General features: G+C 44.0%; 1 protein-coding gene across 2 annotated transcripts in view; it reads right to left on the reverse strand.

Annotated features, from left to right (window-relative positions):
• IGF1R (insulin like growth factor 1 receptor) overlaps nucleotides 1-22,412 on the reverse strand; it is a 155,738-nt gene that overhangs the window by 20,957 nt on the left and 112,369 nt on the right. For both annotated transcript variants that reach the window (XM_066592847.1, XM_066592846.1), the window contains exons 6-15: nucleotides 18,004-18,218; nucleotides 16,759-16,885; nucleotides 16,384-16,622; nucleotides 15,709-15,876; nucleotides 14,164-14,371; nucleotides 5,667-5,953; nucleotides 4,700-4,839; nucleotides 4,134-4,296; nucleotides 3,112-3,217; nucleotides 873-943 (exon numbers count right to left, since the gene is read on the reverse strand). In XM_066592847.1, coding sequence (XP_066448944.1) covers nucleotides 873-943; nucleotides 3,112-3,217; nucleotides 4,134-4,296; nucleotides 4,700-4,839; nucleotides 5,667-5,953; nucleotides 14,164-14,371; nucleotides 15,709-15,876; nucleotides 16,384-16,622; nucleotides 16,759-16,885; nucleotides 18,004-18,218 — 1,724 coding nt within the window. The remainder of the gene's footprint in view (nucleotides 1-872; nucleotides 944-3,111; nucleotides 3,218-4,133; nucleotides 4,297-4,699; nucleotides 4,840-5,666; nucleotides 5,954-14,163; nucleotides 14,372-15,708; nucleotides 15,877-16,383; nucleotides 16,623-16,758; nucleotides 16,886-18,003; nucleotides 18,219-22,412) is intronic.

The raw sequence follows: 22,412 nt of genomic DNA on the forward strand, positions 1-22,412 counted from the left end.
TATTATAGCTGTGTGACAGGAGTTGTGTGATCATCATCAGTAACTGTGACAGGGAAGCCTGTATTCTCTTGTAGGCAGTTTCTGTGGTAGATCAATGTAACAGCATTACACAAACTGAAAATCTGCCTAGAAAATGAATCCATAACCCCAAGTAGATCTGACCAAATGGGAAAAGAGACTGCAAGTTTCATACAGAAAGAAATAACTAACCAAGGTACCACTAGCTCATATATAATACTACATGATAAATCAATAAAACAAACTAAAAATTACCATAGAAGCCATATAATATTTCTTATAAAATAATAACTAGTTGTACCCTACATCTACCGGTCGCGATGCGTCTTGCTGGCTTGTGTAGTGCAATATCCACTGAGGCAATAGCCTGTGGCCTACTGCAATGGATCTAAATGACATGTTATAGCTCACAAGGTTGTTTTAATTAAACCTTTTTTTTGTTGAGGGCGACATTGTAGGGATGTTCTTGTTGTGGCTCTATTATCTTCCAGCTCAGTGACGCTATGAATTGTAGTCATCACATCTGTAAACCGGCTAACACCTTCATAAAACTAGGACATGCTGTAGGAACGTCTTGCCGTCTACAACTGCAAAATATTTTGGGATTGGTTCATCTCCAAGGTGAGGAGAGCAGGGAGCTTCTCGCCAGAACTTGCTCAGTTAATAAAACAAAGTTTTGGAATTTCCTCTCCGGCATTAAAGAAAAACAAAAGAAGCGGAGTCAATGTATATTTTATATGTGCCTGATGATGTCAGTAGGCTGCGTACAAAGCACTGTGGAATATGTAGCTGAGGCTGGTGACTATATTCGCTGTATCTGTTCATGGTTAAAATAAGAGTCTGGCGCAACTTACTTTCTGCAGCACTGAAGTATTCCGGGTTGACAGAGGCGTATAACACTCCATTTCCCAGACGTTCATTGTTTCTGCAAGGATAAACAGGTTATGAACCCATGTGGTCTATAGATAGACTTCGAAGACAGAAAACAAGATGGTGATCATCGATATTAGACCTAAGAGTTATGTCCACCTTCACAATCAATTTTTTTTCATTACCTCAACGCAACTAAAAAATTCAGCAACTTTACCATCGGTCTTAATTAAAAATGGCCTACCGTTTTAGTTCTACAGCCGCTATGCAGAGTTATGTGTCTCGGTGGTAACCGATGGCAAATAATCTGTGTGATCCGATTCTGCATTTCTATTCCCTTCTATCTGTCCTCTGCTTTTGGCTAATGGTATCTTTACACTGGGCTAATATTGCACAAATAATCTCTGGAAACAGTGATTTTGGCGACAGTCGTCCACCAACGGGCACTGAGTGAATAATCACAAAGTACTTGTTTGGTTTCAGCTCACAGAAATTAGGTGAATGGTGAGCGCATTCTTAATCAGTGCAATGAGGAGTCGTTGAATCTTTGAAGAACTGCCCGTTCAATGTGAATGGAGGCGGGCAGCTGGAAGAGATCTCCTGTGCTCTATGCCGCCATTCTTCATTCATGCTTTCACACAGGAGTGATAGTCCCCGGGACAGCTGTTGAGCGCCTATGCACCCAATGACAGTTGTCCCGTGTAAAGGTACCTTAACCTAACAAATCTACATTAGCCCATTGTGAGGGACAAATAAAAAAAGTATGAGACTGCACGATTACACTACACAGAACTGGCTTGATGTCTGTTATGCTCAGTTTGAATAGGAGTTCTAGAAACAAAACGATACAAATTTTTTACTAAATTTTACCTATCAGTAATTTTTTAAGACTAGAAAGAAAACAAAAAAAAACATCCATCCAGTTCTGCCTACTATTCTACAAGCCAGAGGAAGGCAAACGAAAACATGAAGTAAAAGCCACTTTTCCTCATTTTAGGTATAAAAAAAAAATAAAAAAAATTCTTCTTAACAACCCTTCTGAAGTAGTCAGTGACTATAACATGTAACATTATTACACGCAAGAAAGGTGTTTAGGCCTCTCTAACTCTTAGCGAATTCACCATTACCACATCCTCAGGCAGAGAGTTCCATAGTCTCACTGCTCTTACAGTAAAGAACCCCGTCTAGGTCGGTGTAGAAACCTTTTTTTCCTCTAGACCTACAGGAAGCCTATTGCAAAGTTGCTATATATTTTTTCATTGTAGATTTATTGCAAAACTGAAAACAAAAAAATTTGGTTGTGAAGGAGGACATAGACTTTAAAGCAGTTTAGAAGATATTGAGGAACAAGAGATCAATGACTATAACAAAAAAACAGTCATTCACACAAATATGGATTCAAAAGGGGAAAAAAAAGGCAAAAAAGGAGACTCTTCTAACGAGCATCTTTCAAATCCTACAGATACAACAGATGCACTTTTTGCAAAAATAAATAAATAATGACGGCTATAAAGGCAGAACTGATTTTTGCTTTCGCACCTTGAAATTGACACAACAGAATCAACTCTAGGCAGGTCCGGACACGTGCGTACTCTACCCAACACAACAAAGGTGGCCTTAGAGGACATCCTTCTACAAACAGCACTCGTCACAAAACAAGCGCCTCCTCTCCCTCGGTAGGAGCAACGATCACAAGATGACAAAGACAGACACAAAGTAAAACATTGTAACGGCTGAACAACGAACAAGAACCGGGAGGTCGTCGTCAGCTCACTCGCTCGGACAAACGAGAATCGGCCCGTGTAAAAGGGGCACAATTCCCTAAACCTCATGACTCAAGTGACAATTACATAAGTAAACAAAAATGAAAATATGGGATGATTTGGCACCAGGCTGCATGACACAATGTGATCAGATAGGAAATCTACTATCTAGCCTGGACAACATCGGAAAGTGTTGCCCATAACCACCATTAATGACCTCTGCTATTAATTTTTCCAATGAAATGTGATCTGAGTGGTTGCATGTGCTAATTGTCATATATGAAGCCCCCTATATAATCACTCTAACGACAACTTTTCTATTTGAAGGAAGTCCTAGAAAACACGTAGAGCTAAATGGACGTGTATATAAAAGGTTATGCAATGAGTGAAGTGATGTCCCTAGGAACACCACCAGAATAGTTCCCTTCGCTCTTACAACTCATCCTCACACGAGTCTTACCTCTTTTTTGTAACGTAGCAGGCGATGAGAGAGACTATCACAAGCAAAAACACCGTGGTCACGGGTAGAATCACAGCCAGGTGCAAGAGATTGTCAATTTCAATAACTGCAAAGGGAAGGAGAGAAAACAAATGGTCATGCAAGGCCTGTTCACATTACGTCAAGCCCTACATTAGCAGATGCACTGGGAAAAGCACCCATGTACATGCTGAATGTATCTATAGGGCTTCATTCACCGAACACAGGCCAGAAGAGCGTTCTTTTGGACTCCAGTGAGTAAGTGAGTGAGTAATTATGTATGTATGTATGTATGTATGTATGTATGTATGTATGTATGTATGTATGTATGTATGTCACATGTAACATGTCAGAGCCTTCTATCGGAGGTATGGTAACTACTCACAATACACAGTATATTTTTGATGAAAGGCTCTAAGTGGATGTAAACCGAGCCTCACGGAAGAGACTGGAAAGGACCCAGGAGAACGGTTTACATAACACCAAGAATAGGCCCTTCCCGCAGAGGAGGATGTACGTAGATTTATGCACTTGTCACTTTAACATATAGACAATGTATATAATTGTTACTTAAAATCAACCTGAAGGGACACGGTCAACGAAAGGACACCAAGGCCACACACAGTGCAGTCACCGTATGCACATTTTAAGCCAAACCAGCAACTGTGCCCAAGTGAAGAGTAGTATGGCTTTCTTTGACACTTCTCCATGTAGGACTAATTCCCAAACATGAACGCAGCACGCTGTGTGTTCCCAACGGTATAGACGTACGAGTCTCTATACTTACATCAGTGCCTATTGCTGTGGCTTTTAAGGGGAAGAGATAATTACTTGTTGTAAGAGAGCTGGTGGAGCAGATATTGTTTTTGGCACATGAAGATGTAAAAGTGGTAAGGACCATGCCACAAGCCGTCTCGTAGAGCATGAGATGCCTTGCTTTATGCTACATGATGTATACAATACAATATCCGTACCCACAGCAGATCTTCCGAGATGCTACTTACCTTTCTCCTTCACATAGAAGGACACCATCTCTGTGTAGGACCCATTCCCGGAGAGCGATATAGCCCGCACCTGTGCAGTGTAGTTGCCTGGGTTTAGTCTAGTAAGTCTGGCACCTCCCATCTTAATGTAGTCATGTCTGGAGACACATTCACTGCTGAGAGGCTGTAATGGAGAATAGACACAAGATTAGCAGTGCTCATGTAAATCAGAACGAATTTTCAACTAATAATGTGTTTTGCTTCTCCTTTTCCTTCATTATCTGGCTACAGACAGACGAAAAAGACACAACTGCAACTTGGCCCACCAGACTGCGTATCACATAAATCAGACTGTACTACGCTAAAGGAAAACTGTGAGAGGTTGACTGAAGATGAAGCCGATTTATTCAAAATTGGTTGGTCATGGTAGTCACAGGGTAGGAATCCATTACAATCTGATTCAATCATTGATTACATGCTACATAGCTACAGGCATAGTAGAAGAGGGCCCTGGAGAAAATGACTTCAACTCAGGCTGGGAGGTCTCAGATGACATTATTTGGTCTTCCTCTATGGGGACATCTTACCTCCCCCTGCTGTTTGTACTCAATATCATACATAAGGATGAGTCCATTGGGATTGGTGGGTTCCGGCCACTTCAAGACGATGACTGCATTATCATCGGATTCCTCAACGGTGATGGTTCCAGGTATGTTATCGGCACCAACTGAAAACACAAAAGCAAAATCCGGTGAATGCATTATTTTTATTTATTAAAGTACCTACAGTCCTACTCAACCAAGTATGGATCAACAGGATCACAAGCCAGGGCAGAACAATATTGTTGGCTAACTCAGCAGCTGAATCCCCTGTGTCACTACTAGCAACTTTAAGAAAAGTCTGTCCATGGACTGGACGGGGGAGTTACGTTACCTGCTATTGGTCTCCTGTGTTGTGGTCCCTCCAATCTGCCAGGCACTGGTTTTGATCATCCAATCATACAGCTACCTAACCCACACAGTGTATTGGGTAGTGTTAGATTACCGATGCACTACACCTGCTCTCTGATTGGCCAACGTTGCTCATATGATCAAAACAGGCCAAGCAGAGAGTAGCACATTAGATAGTTAGAAAGCAAAGCTCGGAATTGGAGGGTCAGAAGGATCATGACACAGAGGACCAATTGCAAGTAATATAACCCCCTTCTGACCAGAGGGTTGCTTTAAGCACAAATTACAAATTGATCAAAAGGAGGGAGGAATAATAAAATAAAACCCCACAATTCTGCGTGGAGTTACTATGTTCAGTCCATGCTTGTGTGGGTTAATGCCATACTGCGAAATTAGATTGTAGGCCCATTGTAGACAAGGACTGCTATAAGAGTGACGACAATGTGAGTACAGCACTGCAGAATATGTTGGTGCAATACAAACAAAAGAAACAAAGACCAATACAAAAAAAGTAAGCACTACACAACTGTTTGCAGACATCTATATTAGTGTGAATAGCATTCTTCAATCACAGGTTACTAGACAGTATTTTCTAAGAGCTCACCTGCAGGCATGGTTCGGGCAAACACAAAGTTAGAAGCACTGCAACCGAGCCTTTCTGCTTCATGGTTACAGCTATGGATATCGATACGGTACAAAGTGAATGGCAGTAAGTTTGAGATAACAGTTCTCTGGTATTTATGGTCAATCTTTGTCTCGAAGAATGGATACTCCATCTCCTTTGGTTCAGAGTCGGATGTATTAGAGAGGTCTTGTGTTGTGCCATTTTTGCTATAGCCAGCCAAACTTGCATTGCCAACAGCGAACACGTCACGACGTCTGCGATCGGGCCTAGCAAGTTGAACAAAAGAAGATCAGTAGAGTAGACGGAGGCCAGTTGAATAAGAGGAGTCCAACCCCCACCACCGATAATGGAAATCTTCTTAACCTGTACTCTGGCTCATTGCTGCTACTTGAGGAAACCAACCAGGAAAGAAATAAACTGGAGTTTCAGGGTATTAAGGTGGCCATACACCTTAGGGCTCATGCAAACCGGTGTATGCAATTTTGAGGCGTGAAGACGGCACTATTTTCATTGCAAATGTGGGTGAATTCAGTGCATTTTTGGTGCATAAGTAGTTTTTTTTTTTACAAGTGTTGCATCCGTATTCACTGTGTTTTTCATCCACGCACAAAAACGGCAGGCAGCCCCATTGATGCCACTATTGTTTTTACCCTGGCAACAGGAGTAAAAACCCAGTAATTATGCATACAACGGCGTAATTGCTGCTTTTTACGTGATCCAAATCGACTTTTATGGGCGATTCATGTTCCTGATGACCCGTCGGGTGTGTGAAAAAAATGCTCACCTGCATATCCCAATGCAAATTCATGACGTTTATGTTGCCCGTAAAAAAATAGATGTAATACAGATAGAGGGCTCAGTCACACGGGCGCATCCAGGCGCCGATGCGCCCATGTTACTGCACGAAAAAGACAGCCGCACTGCAGGTGCAGACGACTCTTCACACCGTCGGAAGAAAGAACACATGACCGGCAATGGAGCCAGTCATGTGTTCTTTCTTCCGGCGGTGTGGAAAGTCGTCCGCACCTGCGGTGTGGCCGTCTTATAGTGCAGGAACAAGGGCGCCGATGCGCCCGTGTGACTGAGCCCAGAAAAGACGCTCCATGTGCACCAGCCCTTAGACAGTTGAGTGTTGGACCAAAAGGTATTATTCCCAACCCCTCCCAAACAAATGCCTGCTCGGCGGAGTGTGCGTGCACATGCTTTCAATAGGTATAAGAGAATAAGTCACCACCAGACATCTCTGCTGGCAGCTCATCTCCAATGAGAACAAGAGGAACAGGAATGTTAAAATCCAGAATGCCCAAACCTCTTTTCCCCTGATATCAGCTGTTGGGAGAGATTTGGGACACCTCCATACACATTAGATGGCTGATATCGGTGGGACTGACCAATGTGTATGGCCAACTTTAGAACATAGTATCACAGATTAAACTACATAGCATTAGTCACTGAAAGCAAGAAGGATGTATAAAATATCAGAGATAAAGGGATCAGTGGTGTGACCCATGGGCTAATTAATCAGCCAAGCGTCTGGTTGCATGATGGTCTCCGGTTTCCCCGCCCCAACCCAGGGCAAGTGAGTTGGATTATGAAATTAACCACTGTTGATCTAATAAAGTGGTTTGAGATTACTTTGGACATATCAGGGACACAACCACTTTGTGTGTACGTCAGGTACATGGAGAAACAGAGCCCCCAGTCAGGTATGGCTAGGAGGCACAGTCTGCTCCTCCACCGCTTATGAGGGCAAATGAGGATCACTTGTCTACTTATATTCACTTCCTCTGCGATAACAATTTTGCCTTCTAAATCCGCAGGCAAGCCAAGGCAGGATGAATTCATGACATCCACCGTGTACATTCATCACACTGTTGTGTATGTTTTACACACTCCTCAAATAGACAGAATAGTCAAGGACCCCTCCCAAAATTGGGCAGGAAACGTAATCTAGTATTAACAGAGAACGTGTTGAGTGATGGATTAATTTATGTCTCTGCTTCACTCACTGCTTACAAACACTTAGTATCTAGCTGCCATTTACACTGGATTCGGTCACCTACTTTTAGCCCTACGAGCTAAGCTTATGGGCTAAAACTAGGTGAGCCGTTGGATCCAGGAATGAAAGGGTTATGTTTACCTCCCTCATCGTTACCCGGCGTGGGTGCTGAAAGCCGCCGCTCAGTGAATTGAGCAGCCCTACAAAGTAGTTCGCCCATTATAAAATTAGAAGGCTTCCAGTACTGAAACACCAGCGGAATGATAGCGGAGGCAAGTATAAAGGCCCTTGTACACGCAACAATTATCGCTCAAAATTTATTCAAACGGCCGAAAATGAACAATAATCGTTACATGTAAACACGGGCATCATGTAGTTTTCGTTTGAACGATGATTTTAAGGTTAAGTTAAAATCCATGGTTCAGCCACTGAGAGATAAAAAAAACACAATTATTTCTCAATAGACCGCACACTGTTCTCTCTATGGCATGTTTACGCTAGCTGGGAGAGAACAATGCAATCTGCCGGCAGCTGCGAGGAGAACAATGAAGCTGTTTACACAGCTGGGCATGTATTTAAAAACAAGCTGGGCTCTGCAAACAACTCTTGCAGGCATTTTTATATGCAAATGAAGATGATAAAGTGTTAATGGCCACTTTATACAAATAGATCGCTAAATCTTTAAGTTGTTTGAAAGATTGTCTTTGCGTGTAAAAGCTCCTTTAGGCTGACATTCCTGGACTCAGCATGTCACCTCCTGTTAGCCCATTAACTTAGCTTATAGGGCTATAGTAGGTAACAGATTCCCTTTAAGGGTCAATCTGAACCTAACAAGGTATCACATTTAAAGCATTTAGAGAATGTGACCGACTTTCGAAAAAGAGTTTACCCCAACTTTTAAAATTTTTGATTTGTTAGGACCTAATTGTAATTGAACAACATATTCTGAAGATGCAAATGCCACACACAGTGCAAATCAATGCTTCGTTGTTCACTATAAGATACACTGGGGCGAGTTTCATTGTATAATAAGAAGTTACTCAACTTTCTAATATACTTTCTGTAGAAAATCCTCACCGTGCTCAGGATCTCTGCTTGCATTAACTCAATAGAAACCTTCAGCGTTTACTTCCAGGGACTAAAAAAAAAAAAAATCTGTCCTGGTCACGTGATGATCAAGCGCCTTACAAGACCGCGCTGATAGCTGTGGTGGAAGGAGACATGCATCCAAGCTTTTTGGTTTTTTTAGTCCACTTGAAAGTAAATAACAAAATTTACATTGCATTGCTAAAAGCAGAACGCCCTTTTAAGAGGATCAAGACGGCACATAACTGCAGAGGTCATATATGCAGGGCATACGTAATGGGAAACAATCGTGCAAAAGGGGTTAATATGGAAAGGGATGCATTTCAGGTTATACAATAGAAATCGGGCCCTTCCATTGTTTTTCATCAACCCCCCTTTGGACAAACTTTTCTTCTCTCTGGGCTGCCTGAACTTGTCAGGTAGGATTATAGACAATCCCGCTTCACATTCCTCCTACAGCGGTATCTCGCTTCTCCTGCCTCTTGTGGAACATTTTTAAGCCAGTTTTAGGCCATCACGTTTTATACATATATTTGTGTCTAAGGCCCACGGAGTTCTGCTTGTGTAATGTTGAAAACTTTTACAGTGCGCCTACTGGGATTGGCCGATGTATGAAAGGGTTCTGCAGCTACACAAGGCACAGTTACAACATGGCGATTATGTAGGGAAAAAGCATTAACCTTGTTTCCCTCAACCCCAACAGTGGCTTGCGCAGGGAAAACGTGAGGTTTTAGCCTTTTTATGTAAATAAGCAAACATTTCCATTAATAGACAGTAGAGATGAGCGAGCGTACTCGGATAAGCGGTACTCGCTCGAGTAATTGGCTTTATCCGAGTACCGCTGTGCTCGGGGCTAAAGATTCGGGTGCCGCTGCGGCTGACAGGTGAGTCGCAGCGGGGAGCAGGGGAGAGCGGGCGGGAGAGAGGGAGAGAAAGATCTCCCCTCTGTTCCTCCCCGCTCTCCCCTGCAGCTCCCCGCTCCGTGCCGGCACCCGAATCTTTAGCCCCGAGCACAGCGGTACTCGGATAAAGCCAATTACTCGAGCGAGTACCGCTTATCCGAGTACGCTCGCTCATCTCTAATAGACAGCAAATATCTTATAAGTAGTGAAGAATAAAGCAACAGGGACATTGTGTAAATTTTGTAGTGCTCAACTGGAATCCATTGGTGTATTGGAGTATAAAACAAACCAAAAAGCCCTCATTTTTAAATCCCCGGACAAACCTGAGTTAGCAGAGGTGAAAGTTGTCGTCTCATCTAGAGAACACAGTTCCATATGCCCTTTTTGAGTATATAGACATCACTGGGGGTCCTCTCCTGCTGAGTACCTGCCTCTATGAGCCAGAACCAAGAGCCAGTAACTAGCAGCAGTTCTAAGGCCCCCTGTCCACGTCCATTGCGATATTCCACCGCGGAGGACAAGGGGGAAGCGCTGCCAGGTCTCAGCGGTGAGCCTACCTGACAGATAGGCTCACCACGGAGAATCATGGCAAACCGCGGCATGCTGCGATTTAGATCCCGCGAGCGGAGAATCGCTATGATTCTCCAATCGTGGATGCCGCGGCTGCGCTTCACACAGCGTGATCCACCGTCAGATTCACGCCCGTGGACATGCAGCCTTACTCCGGTGGACCCAGCCCCTTCATCTATCACACTATTATTGTGCAATATATGAGAAATACTTAACAAAAGCAATTAAGCTGCTTTCCCCATTTCAGCCACCAAAGGGTAAGAGCTTGTTCACACTGGTGCTAGCTCTAGCTAAAGAGTACCTGCACTTTCACTTCACAGTGCTTCTGCTCTGTCGTCCGTCTCCTTCTGGCAGCTGAAAACGGCCACATTTAGCACTGATATAGACTATACGGGGCCTTCTTCAGCTACCAGAAGGAGACGAACACGGACGACAGGTGCTTCAAAGTGAAAGTGCAGGTACCCCATAACCATTCCAGTTTCTCTGTTCTGTTTGAGGAGAAGAAACGGAATTAAAAAAGGAATAACACCTTTCTGTTTTCCCCCATTGATTTCAATTAACTTTTTTTCATTTATATTCCGTTACATTTCTGTTTGAAAAATGTAAATGAAATGGAATTAAAAGGAAATAGTTGTTTTTTTTTAAACCCACTGAGATCAATGTGGAAAACAGCAGAAACATTTAATTCCATTTTTATTGCCATTTCTCTGCTCCTCAAACGGAACCGAGAGACAGAAATGGTTAACGGAGGCCAATGCCGGTGAGTGAGAGCGCCAATACATACAGATAGATTTCACTATGGATGTGCTGCCGATAACTTCTTCCAATTTATTCCAATCGCTGCATTATCACTACAATTCCCATGTAGCGGCCAACGAGGGGCACATAAGCAGCTGCTAGCCACTTGCCCTGGCTGGTAAGGCATTTTCTGCAGGTCTCCAAAAACACAAGTGCTCTTATACAGAGGTTGTCAGGGTTGCGACAAAAACCCCCTAATTTATTCCCCTAACATTGGGAAAATGCTGCCAGCCATGCCGCGCTTTTATTGTGGACTTTGAATTAATGTCTCAATTAACTAGAGCAGCCATAGCGGTCACTATTATATCCAATGTAGCTGGAGGATGTCATTTTACAAGCAGAATTCGTTTTCCTGTGAATCATTTTGGAGTACATATACTCGACGGAAGAAGTTTTCATTACATTTTACTGGGGCTGGGGGCTGAAAAGGTTTTAGAAAAAACTGCAATTTTGCAGTTTTATAAAAAAAAAAAAAACATCATATTTGCCGTTTTCCTGCAATATATTTTTTACATGCAGTGTAATTTTATGGGTTGCTATAGCTACTGTGATATTAAATGTATAAAGTTTTTATTATGTTTTACTACTTTTACACAAAAAGATTTGTTTTTCTACTACTGCATTCCAAGACTCCATCCTAGATTTCTGTCAATGTAACTGTATGATGATTGCTTTTTTTTTGCAAGAATACTTCTTTCCAGTCGTAGAATTTGGGGTACATATGCATTTTTGATTACTTTTAATTGGTTTTTTTAAGTGGGTGAGATGAACAGAAAACAGTAATAAGGTACCTTCTTTACAACCGCGTTAGCAGACAGCGTAAATAACGTATCGGTTTTGCAGTTACAGATACTCTTTGGAATAATGAACACTCTGTAAGGCCATCAGATGAACAAATTGTAACACTAACAGTAAGGCTGAAAATAAAATGACATCTGTCTATCTAGTTCAGCCCATTACCACCTCCACTCAATATTGATCCAGGCAAAAGGAAAAACCCCCAATGAGGTAGAAGCCATTTTTTTTCCATCTACGGTAAAAAAAATTCCTTCCCAACCCTAAATCTGGCGATCATAATAATCCCTGGGTCACCGACCCATCTGAACAGTAATATAGTATGTACGTCCCGTGTAAATGGTTCTTCACAGTATGAAGTGAGAGCTGCGAGTATAATATATGGAGCTCCCAATTCATTCCGCTCTAACTCATAAGAATGAAATAAAGGGAGCACCATTCAATATTAAATGGGAGGTGAAGGTCCAGTGTCAAAACAACAACATAAATCATGCACACTCCAAAATAATATATAAACAAAACTTAAAAAGGACAACACTATTAAAAATCCTAAATTCCAAGAAAAGCAGACCCCCCCCCCCTAATCAATATAAATACATAATAGCCAATGCAAAAATAAGGTGTAAGCAGCGGCAAGAGATAATTATGCACAAAACATCAATATATAAGATAAAGCTTTGGCCCCTTACAAGTGATAGATCAGTATTACACATTGCCCACAACACACAAAGTATAATTGATCACAAAATATCCCCCATGCATACCGCTGCATACAGCAGATTTGTCAGGAATGTGAGCGGGGCGCCATAAATGGCAGCTGTGGGGTTTACTTCAGTCTGTTCAGATATGTAATAATAAAACGTTATGTAAACGTTGGATATTGTACCATACAAGGTGGGTCAATAACTCACAGATCTAGGCAACTAGTAGTTGTACCTTGTTGGATTGACCCATAAAGGTGGTAGTTATTGTTAATGGTCTTGGTACCCTCTTTTTTTGGATTGCCTTCAGTGCAGGTTTCTTACCGGTGTGTATTTTGGGATTGATTCTAAATGTATTATGGACATTGTACAATACAAGTCCGGACTTAAATCTAAGCCTCATTTGTGTAACTTGTGCACAATTACGCCCTGCCACTTTTTAGACCTTATTTTTGCATTACTTGCCATGTATTCGCTGACATCTTCAGTGGCATTTCCTTTTCTTGGATTTAGTGTTTTAAATATTCGTCTTCTTAAAGTGTTGTTTATACATTATTTTGGAGTAGGCATATCTTATACTGTCCAGGACTGGGCTGCAGCCGGAGCCAAGAGCGTCGGATGTAAAAGACGACCAAGGAAGTGGTACTCCGCTTTAGAAGCGGCTCCCCTCTACAGTCACAATGCTTCATTCCAATCCCCCTACTCCAAAGCCATGCTTGTTTAAAACTAGTTGAACAAGCACAGCTCAGGGGAAGCGGTCGGGGGTTTTATTAACAAATATTTTATTAATTTTCACAGTGGAAATAAAGTGCATTATAAACAAGCACAGAGATTCCGATACATACAGCGGTAGGGGTTTTAGTCGTTGCACAGGATTAGAAGAATCTGGCTGCTTTATTCCAGAAACAGCTCCACACCAGTCTGTGGTTTGTTTCTGACACTGCAATTCAGCTCCATTGAAGTGAATGGGCCGAGCTGCAATACCATATGCAACCTATGGACAGTTAAAGGGGTTGTCCCGCGGCAGCAAGTGGGTCTATACACTTCTGTATGGCCATATTAATGCACTTTGTAATGTACATTGTGCATTAATTATGAGCCATACAGAAGTTATCAAAAGTTATTCACTTACCTGTTCCATTGCTGGCGTCCTCGTCTCCATGGTTGCCGTCTAATTTTCGCCGTCCAATGGCCAAATTAGACGCGCTTGCGCAGTCCGGGTCTTCTTATCTTCTCAATGGGGCTCCGTGTAGCTCCGCCCCGTCACGTGCCGATTCCAGCCAATCAGGAGGCTGGAATCGGCAATGGACCGCACAGAAGCTCTGCGGTCCACGGAGGGAGAAGATGCCGGCGGCCATCATCACCGGGTAAGTAAGAAGTCACCGGAGCGCGGGGATTCAGGTAAGCGCTGTCCGGTGTTCTTTTTTAACCCCTGCATCGGGGTTGTCTCGCGTCGAACGGGGGGGAAGGTTGAAAAAAAAAAAAAACCCGTTTCGGCACGGGACAACCCCTTTAAAACTTTTTTTCTAGAAAGAAAGCTGCCATGGTCTTTGTAATCTTGGACAACCCCTTTAAGATTATAGTGAAGATGTGTAACTTCATTCGAAAGTCACAGTACCAATTACCTCGGTACAAAGATGGAGTTGTGCAGGAAGTTCTCAAACACCTTCCTGTACTCGGCTTCGTCCTTTTCAGCCTTTTTCTCGGCCTCCGTTTTAGGACAAGCACAGCAAGTTCCCTTATCATGTCCATCTCCTGAATCCTGCTTAGGTGGCTCATTTTCTTCCTCCATGTCAATGGTCCCATTAGCATATTTTCGACTAGGGACTTTCTCTGAAATGGAGAAACCAGTTAGAACCAGTAAAATAGTGATGACAAATAAACCTGTTCCTGACAGAAAAGGTCTTTCCCAAAACAGAGTGCACTGAAAACGGCAAGGCAAAACCCGAAACTGAAACTAAAGAACAACAAATGAATGCAAAAGGGTATCTAAGAAAAAATGGATTCTAGCACATTTAACCCTTTCCAATCCACTGTCTGACGTCTAGAGATATTCTGATTGAAGGCCGTACAGCTCCGATGTCGGAAGACGTCCGGCAGGGTATTCTTACTGTATATAACTGGCCTCTCTGTTGTCGGGGGCCTCTCCAGCATGTCCCATACCGCAGTACTGGCTCTAGCCAGCAGGTGGTGCCATTGTATAATGGCAGAAAGAGAAAGCCCCCTAGGAAACCCTGAATCCAAAATTGGATTGCAAAGGGTTAAATACACATTACATTTTGAAAAAAATTTCAGATCAAAGCTCAGCAAATACACCCACATGTGGGACCCTCTAACTTATTGGGAGAACGACAATCCGCTGACCCCCATTTGCTCCCTTCTATATACACTTTAACCAAAAAGTAATCCAGGCTTGTGTGCTTCCCTCCACTGAAGTCTATGGCAGTTACAGAAGCTCACATCTTTCCTAAGGCCACTCTCATACATGCCACTTTTTACCGCGACTAGCGCAGTGTCCTAAACGCCGTGCTTACCTTGGTACAACGCCACCATTGACTTCAACGGGGTGTGGCAGATATGCAATTTTCGAGTGCTGTCTGTTCTATTTTCCGCGTGTTTTAGCGCTTTTTTACGCACCTTATTACCCATCACAATGATGGGGTGCAGTAAATAGCGCTGTCAAACGCTGTGACACGTGTTTGAAAACGCCGCTCAAGATCGTGGTAAAAATGCCACGATCTTGAGTATGCGTGACACAGGCTTAGATATACCGTAAATGAGAATACCCTATAAATCAAAGTATCCTGAGCTTCACTAACTAAAAATCAGTCAAGGTGGTCACATGTATAGGGTTGTTGATGAGTCTTTTCAACGAGTTCGGTTAACTATTGTGCTATGTAAAAAAAAAAAAAATTTATATAAATATCTATATCTATATCTATATATATCTATCAGGCCTGGGAGGATTCTTCATACTAACAAGAAACCTCATCCATCTAAATGGCTTCTGCTGGGAGTTACGTAGCCACAGTCATAAAAGTAATGTTTAACAAAAAAAAAAAAAGTTACAAAGATATTTTAATATCTCTTTCTGTTCTATGGGATGTTAAATTGCAAACTGTGCTGTAAATGTTATATACATAGTAATAGCCTGGCATGAGGACAAGCACCTTTAGAGCAGTAGTTGTCTTGGTACAGGTAACTATCCTGAGGCTGTTGCTGCCAGCGCACGATGTAATAGGAGAGATTGCCATTTGGCAGAGAGGGAGGCTTCCACCTCACTATCAGCTGAAAGGATGAATTAGAGGCAGAGATGACATCCAGAGGAGTGGAGGGCACTGAAAGAAAAATGGACACATTAGTGGATGCAGACAACCCTCACTTCTTACTAGATTTCATTATCAGCCTTATTACATATGCTCAAAAGTTGGCAAAGACACACTAGATAGAAGTACTGTACGTTAATGGATGATCACACACACTAATATATGTATATACAGATAAGGGCGATGGAAGAATACCGCTACAGCGCCACCTATTGGAAGGCAGCATTCCTGCAAGTCAATGTTAGACTCTTGATACAAGCCTTGTAACAACTGGGAATTGAAAGTCAAGCCAGAAAACCATACACAGACAGCTGTTTCGGGGTGTTTGCCCCTCATCAGTGTGTAGTAGCTTGGCTAGCGAGAGGCCTGTGATGTGGGTCAGGAACGCTATAATTTCTCCTTAGGTAGAGCAGTGAGTGAGGAGACTTTTTCATGTTTAAAGACCAAGCAATGTACAGACCATCTTTCACATGTATTGCAAAAATATCAAAAGGCAAAATCAATTTCCCTTCCGATTACCTGCAGCGTCCGTACGCATGTAAACAATTTTGCTCTTGGCTCCATGAATCTGATGGTTTTCCAACATGGTCAAGGTGAGGGCTTTTACAAAGATTGCATAGGAAGTCCAGGGCTTCAGACCCTGCAAGAGAATCCCTGGGTTCTGATCCTTGTTTTCTGGCAGGTCCACATCCACCATGTTCCAACTGTTGGACCCACATGCATCCTGACCGTCATATTCTGTCACATTAGGAACAGGGCTGAAATGAGAAAAGGAGATCACCAAATAACAGGATTGGGGAAAAAGCCCTGTTAACTAATATCTTCAAAAGGGAAATGTGAAACTTTGGAAATTGGAAAGCTAAACTTTTCATCATGGAAGGGTTCGGGACTTACGCTTCTTTATAGTATACAGTGAAGCTGATGAGGTCTCTATAGTCCTTGGGCCGGTAACGCTCCCACGTCAACTTTATTCTGTTCTTACTTGTGCTGTTAGAGATGAAATTCAGAGTATAGGTCGCACCTGTGGAAACAAGGGACGTTCATTACAGAGCATTAATATATATGGTCAGCATTCACCTCGGCATCGAACGTGTTTCATGAAAGTAAGACCTACGCCAATGTTCGGGGGGGGGGGGGGGGGGGGGGCTTGAAATATAAGCCATAGCCCAAAAATAAACCCTAGCTACACTACATGAAAAAAAAAAAAAGCAGTGCTCGCCTAGCAGGTGCCATTTGGGTTTCTCCCGCTGCTCTCAGGTGTCCCTGCAGGCTTCTGTACAATTGTCAGCCGCTGAGAGAACACCTCTTGCTGGTAACGGGGTTTGAAAATCCCGCCTCCAGCAAGAGATTGCTCTGATTGGCTCTCAAAGGCTGCAGCTCAGCCAATCAGAGCCAGCGCTCGATGCACCAATCACAGCTGTTCACTGAACCGGACAGCGCCTGCTAGGTGAGTATAAGACACCCCCGACAATAAGACCCTGTGCCTCTTTTGGGGCAAAAATTCAAAAATTTATATAAGACAGGGTCTAATTTTTGGGGAAACACGGTACTTAAGCTTGTGGATATGCCTGGTACTGGAGCTCAGCCCTATTCCACTGAAGATAGGCCATCAATGATATAGTCCTGATAAACCCTGTAAATCACATTCCTTCCCTATACATATACACCTAACACATCCATTGATTATAACCAGCCTATGCCATTAGCCATGACCCCACACGTCGACAGAACCGGAATAATAGTAAAGGGTTTCCATTCATTAAAGTAAAGCTTTGATCTTCACAAATGTTGAGGAAAGAAAGCAAAAAGTCTGCAGAGTCGCTTTATACTCTTTACAGGCAATTTTGGTTTTTCACCTCACTGCTCAGTTTTTAAGTCCCTTTTTGTTTTTTTCTCCACTTCTGAAGATACTTACAAGCTCCACTCATGATTTCCTCTATATCGAATGACCTTAGGCCTTACTACTGTAATGACAGGAGAATGCTTCATCAAGCGTGAGTGCCGAAGAAACTATTATACCATCAGCAGAAGATTGGGAATAGTATAAAAGTACCGAGCCGTGGGTCACGGCCACAATTTAGACTATCCAGGTACAGCGGCCAGTTTAGTATTACTATATATATGAAATGTGGTACTTACAAGGAGCCATATCGCCATTATTACGGGTATTTATGTCCAGCTCAGACTGCCTTCCTCTGGTTCCTGTTGCGTTTTCCATATCATAGATCTCTTTCAAACAAAGCCTGGGGTTAAATGCAAAGTACATCTTGCCTTGTTTGATGGTGAGGTTGTGCTTCGACCAGTCCCACAGCTGCTGAAGGTTATTGTTGTCCAGAACATAAAATGAGTAAGACCTATGTAATACAAGGTGAAGAGTAGACACATGTAAATATGCAAAATAGTGGGGAATAAAGTTTTGCCAAAACCTTAAATAAAAAAAAATGTTATATATAACAAATAGACAGATTTAAAAAAAAAAAAAAAAAAAACACACAAAAAGGCGTTAAAGGGCATTAAAATACAGAGTGTGAAACTGGCCTCTGGCCTTTTCACGCGGGACGACGGACTGGCGCTTAAACGCCTGACAGATGCCCCAGCAATTTTCTTTCCTGTGCTTTCACACTAAAGCAAAAACATTAAAAAGGTACATTCACACATAGGGGAAACCTGAATTAGGATTGTGCCAAAATCCGCTCCATTGAAGTGGATTTTGATGCAGATCCACCGCAGACTTCACGCATTCCCTTGAAAGGATGAAACGTTAAAGCCCCCTGTCTACGGGCGTTGCGGTATCCAGCGGCGGAGCTCCGCCGCAGCAACCGCCGCCCGGGAGCCGAAGCTGCAGATGAATCTCCGCCGGTCAGCCTAATCTGATAGATAGGCTGACCGCGGAGAAGTAGGGCAATTCGCAGCATGCAGCGAATTGCCCGTCGCGAGCGGACAATCGTAATGCTTCTCCGCTCGTGGACACGGGGTCGGCGCTTTCCATAGCAATGCTATTGAAAGCTTCAGCCGGCGTGATTCGCCAGCGGTATCACAGCCGTGGACAGGGGGCCTAAGTGAATTTTGAGGCTGAGAAAATCTGCAGCATTTCCACTATGTGTGAACGTACCCCAAGGGCTTCTTCACACTGGCGATTGAAATATCACTGCGAGAAAGTCACAACTTTGCTCATGAGATGTCCGAGTCTCAGCAATGCTTTTTCTTGCAATAGACAATAGCAGTTTCTAATGTTAAAAACGATTTGCACAAAAATTGCAAGTTTGTGTGTTGCAATGCGATAAAAAGGAGGCTCAATAGGGAAACATGGGAGATATAGAGAAGAAAAAAAAAGGCAAAAAGATAGGACATGCTGCAATTTATTTAACGCCACATCGCATGAGTGAAAACATCGCAAATGGGAATGAAACCATTGAAAATCACTTACTCTCACATTGTGCGATTTTATCGCAAGTGTGAAAACCCCGTAAGAGCGTTCACACCAGGCGGTTTGGATATAATAAATACCACAATAGAACCTGCTTCATAATCTGTATTTTTTAAATCACAAACGCAGCAAAATCTCACTGTTTTGCGGATGCTGTGAACGCTCCTTAAGGCTCCTTTTCAACAATCCAAGTAAAAGGATTTGACTTTGGCTATAATGGGTAAAAAAATTCAATTCAAAGGTGTTGCCCAAAAAGAAATGAATTCCCTATCCACGGTATAGGTGTTAAGTGTCAAATCCTTGGGGGTCCAGCTGCTGGGACCCCCACTGATCATGCGAACACTGGTCCCCAATGCCCTGTTTGAATGGAGTTATGGTTGAGCATGTCTGCTGCAGCTCAACTGAACTCTATAGGACTGTACCCAACTACTTGGCAGCTCCTACAGGGTCGAACAGAACAAAAACAACCCTACTGGAAAGAAGAGGTTGTCTTTGTAACTCACGGCTGCGCTGAGTCGAGCAGAGAAAGCAATACTCTATATCTACTCTGCTCTGGCTAATACAGGAGGGTCCTAAATGTAGGACTCCTCTACAATAATTTGGAAATCCCTTTTCTTGAACGGGGTATTCATATCTTACCGTCGTGTCACTAGGATATGCTTTATTATCGGTGAGGGTTCATCCTCCAGGACCCCCACCAATACTCAGAATGAAGACACTAGTTAAACACTGTGTCCCCCTCTTGTTTTTTTCCCTACGGGGCAAGTTTCCTAGCCACCCGGCTCTTCATGGAATTGCAGAATAGGGCCGTGCTGCAATCCCCTAAACAGCGCACGCCTCACAAAGCTAAAAAACTACAAACTGTGTCGATGTAAATTGTAAACACACAAAAACATATTTCAGGCATATGCAAACTTTTTAGAAATGTGTCCTTGCTCTCCCCTCTCCCTTCAGCTGAAATGGTCAGTCAGGAGAGCTGGGAAAGAAGAGTTTGTCTTGGCTGAGGGATGTGTGAGAAATCTTTTCATGAAAGCTCCAAGTTCCGATTAGTAGACTTTTTAACCTGTGTGAACGTGCGGTATACTCTAAAAATACAACTATTCCAACAAAACACGTATCCGATGACTGGGCGCCACGTCCTCGCTAACCGGCAGGACTATCAGCATCTAGACAAGCTGAAGAAAATGTGTGGTGTCCATGCGCTGTAAAAGGGGCGGCCTGCTTTGTTATATTGGAACGTTTTACACTTTCAGATTTTAACACTCCTTTTTTCAAGATCTCTGCTTCCTGTAATTCAACAGAAACCTAATGGCTTGGGAATAAGGATTGCCATGGCTCATTCTAGTACGGCTAAAGTCGGATGTGATGATCACTAATAAAGGACAACCCGAGCCATCCCTCGTAGCCACAACAATGACAACTGCAAACTTGCACAAACACCCTTCATTGCATGATTTTCTGGTTAGGGCTCGCTCCCAGGAATGTTAGAAGTTCCGTTCAGAATCTCAGTCAATGAAAAAATGGACAAAATGGCATAGCATGCTGTGCTACTTGGTGCTGTAAAATGTTAGAGGCCCAGCCAGAAACTGAACGAGACCCCATTATAGTAAATGGGGTCCGTTTGGTGCTGCTTCGTTCCATCATATATGATTATTACATTAAGCTAATGGGTACAACTTTCCTGCTTCCATAATGGCTAAGAAACTAAGTTATGGTGCTGTTATGGTGAGTCGGGGGATGCCTTTTTAAATATTCAATTTGTGGGTGGCACGAAAATCTGACTCTTTTCAGACTACTGTGCGCACAGTCCCCTGTAGAAGTCCCTCCTGCAAAACAAGTCTCTCTCCCCCTCCCGAAAGGCATCTTTCCCCGACAAAGAAGGCCCCCCCCAAAAGAAGTCTGTCCCCCCCTCCACAAGAAGTCTGTCCCTACCCCTCCCCCTCCACAAGAAGTCTGTCCCCCCCTCCACAAGAAGTCTGTCCCCCCTCCACAAGAAGTCTGTCCCCCCCTCCACAAGAAGTCTGTCCCCCCTCCACAAGAAGTCTGTCCCCCCCTCCACAAGAAGTCTGTCCCCCCCTCCACAAGAAGTCTGTCCCTACCCCTCCCCCTCCACAAGAAGTCTGTCCCCCCCTCCACAAGAAGTCTGTCCCCCCCTCCACAAGAAGTCTGTCCCCCCTCCACAAGAAGTCTGTCCCCCCCTCCACAAGAAGTCTGTCCCCCCTCCACAAGAAGTCTGTCCCCCCCTCCACAAGAAGTCTGTCCCCCCCCTCCACAAGAAGTCTGCCCCCCCCCCTCCACAAGAAGTCTGCCCCCCCCCTCCACAAGAAGTCTGCCCCCCCCCTCCACAAGAAGTCTGCCCCCCCCCTCCACAAGAAGTCTGCCCCCCCCCTCCACAAGAAGTCTGCCCCCCCCTCCACAAGAAGTCTGCCCCCCCCTCCACAAGAAGTCTGCCCCCCCCCTCCACAAGAAGTCTGCCGTCCCCCCTCCACAAGAAGTCTGCCCCCCCCTCCACAAGAAGTCTGCCCCCCCCTCCACAAGAAGTCTGCCCCCCCCTCCACAAGAAGTCTGCCCCCCCCTCCACAAGAAGTCTGCCCCCCCCTCCACAAGAAGTCTGCCCCCCCCCTCCACAAGAAGTCTGTCCCCCCCCTCCACAAGAAGTCTGTCCCCCCCTCCACAAGAAGTCTGTCCCCCCCTCCACAAGAAGTCTGTCCCCCCCTCCACAAGAAGTCTGTCCCCCCCCTCCACAAGAAGTCTGCCCCCCCCCTCCACAAGAAGTCTGCCCCCCCCTCCACAAGAAGTCTGCCCCCCCCCTCCACAAGAAGTCTGTCCCCCCCTCCACAAGAAGTCTGTCCCCCCCTCCACAAGAAGTCTGCCCCCCCCCTCCACAAGAAGTCTGCCCCCCCCCTCCACAAGAAGTCTGCCCCCCCCTCCACAAGAAGTCTGCCCCCCCCCTCCACAAGAAGTCTGCCCCCCCTCCACAAGAAGTCTGTCCCCCCCTCCACAAGAAGTCTGTCCCCCCCTCCACAAGAAGTCTGTCCCCCCTCCACAAGAAGTCTGTCCCCCCTCCACAAGAAGTCTGTCCCCCCCTCCACAAGAAGTCTGTCCCCCCCCTCCACAAGAA

The sequence above is a fragment of the Eleutherodactylus coqui genome, chromosome 2 (assembly GCF_035609145.1).
Source record: "Eleutherodactylus coqui strain aEleCoq1 chromosome 2, aEleCoq1.hap1, whole genome shotgun sequence".
In the NCBI taxonomy this organism is placed as follows: Eukaryota; Metazoa; Chordata; class Amphibia; order Anura; family Eleutherodactylidae; genus Eleutherodactylus; species Eleutherodactylus coqui.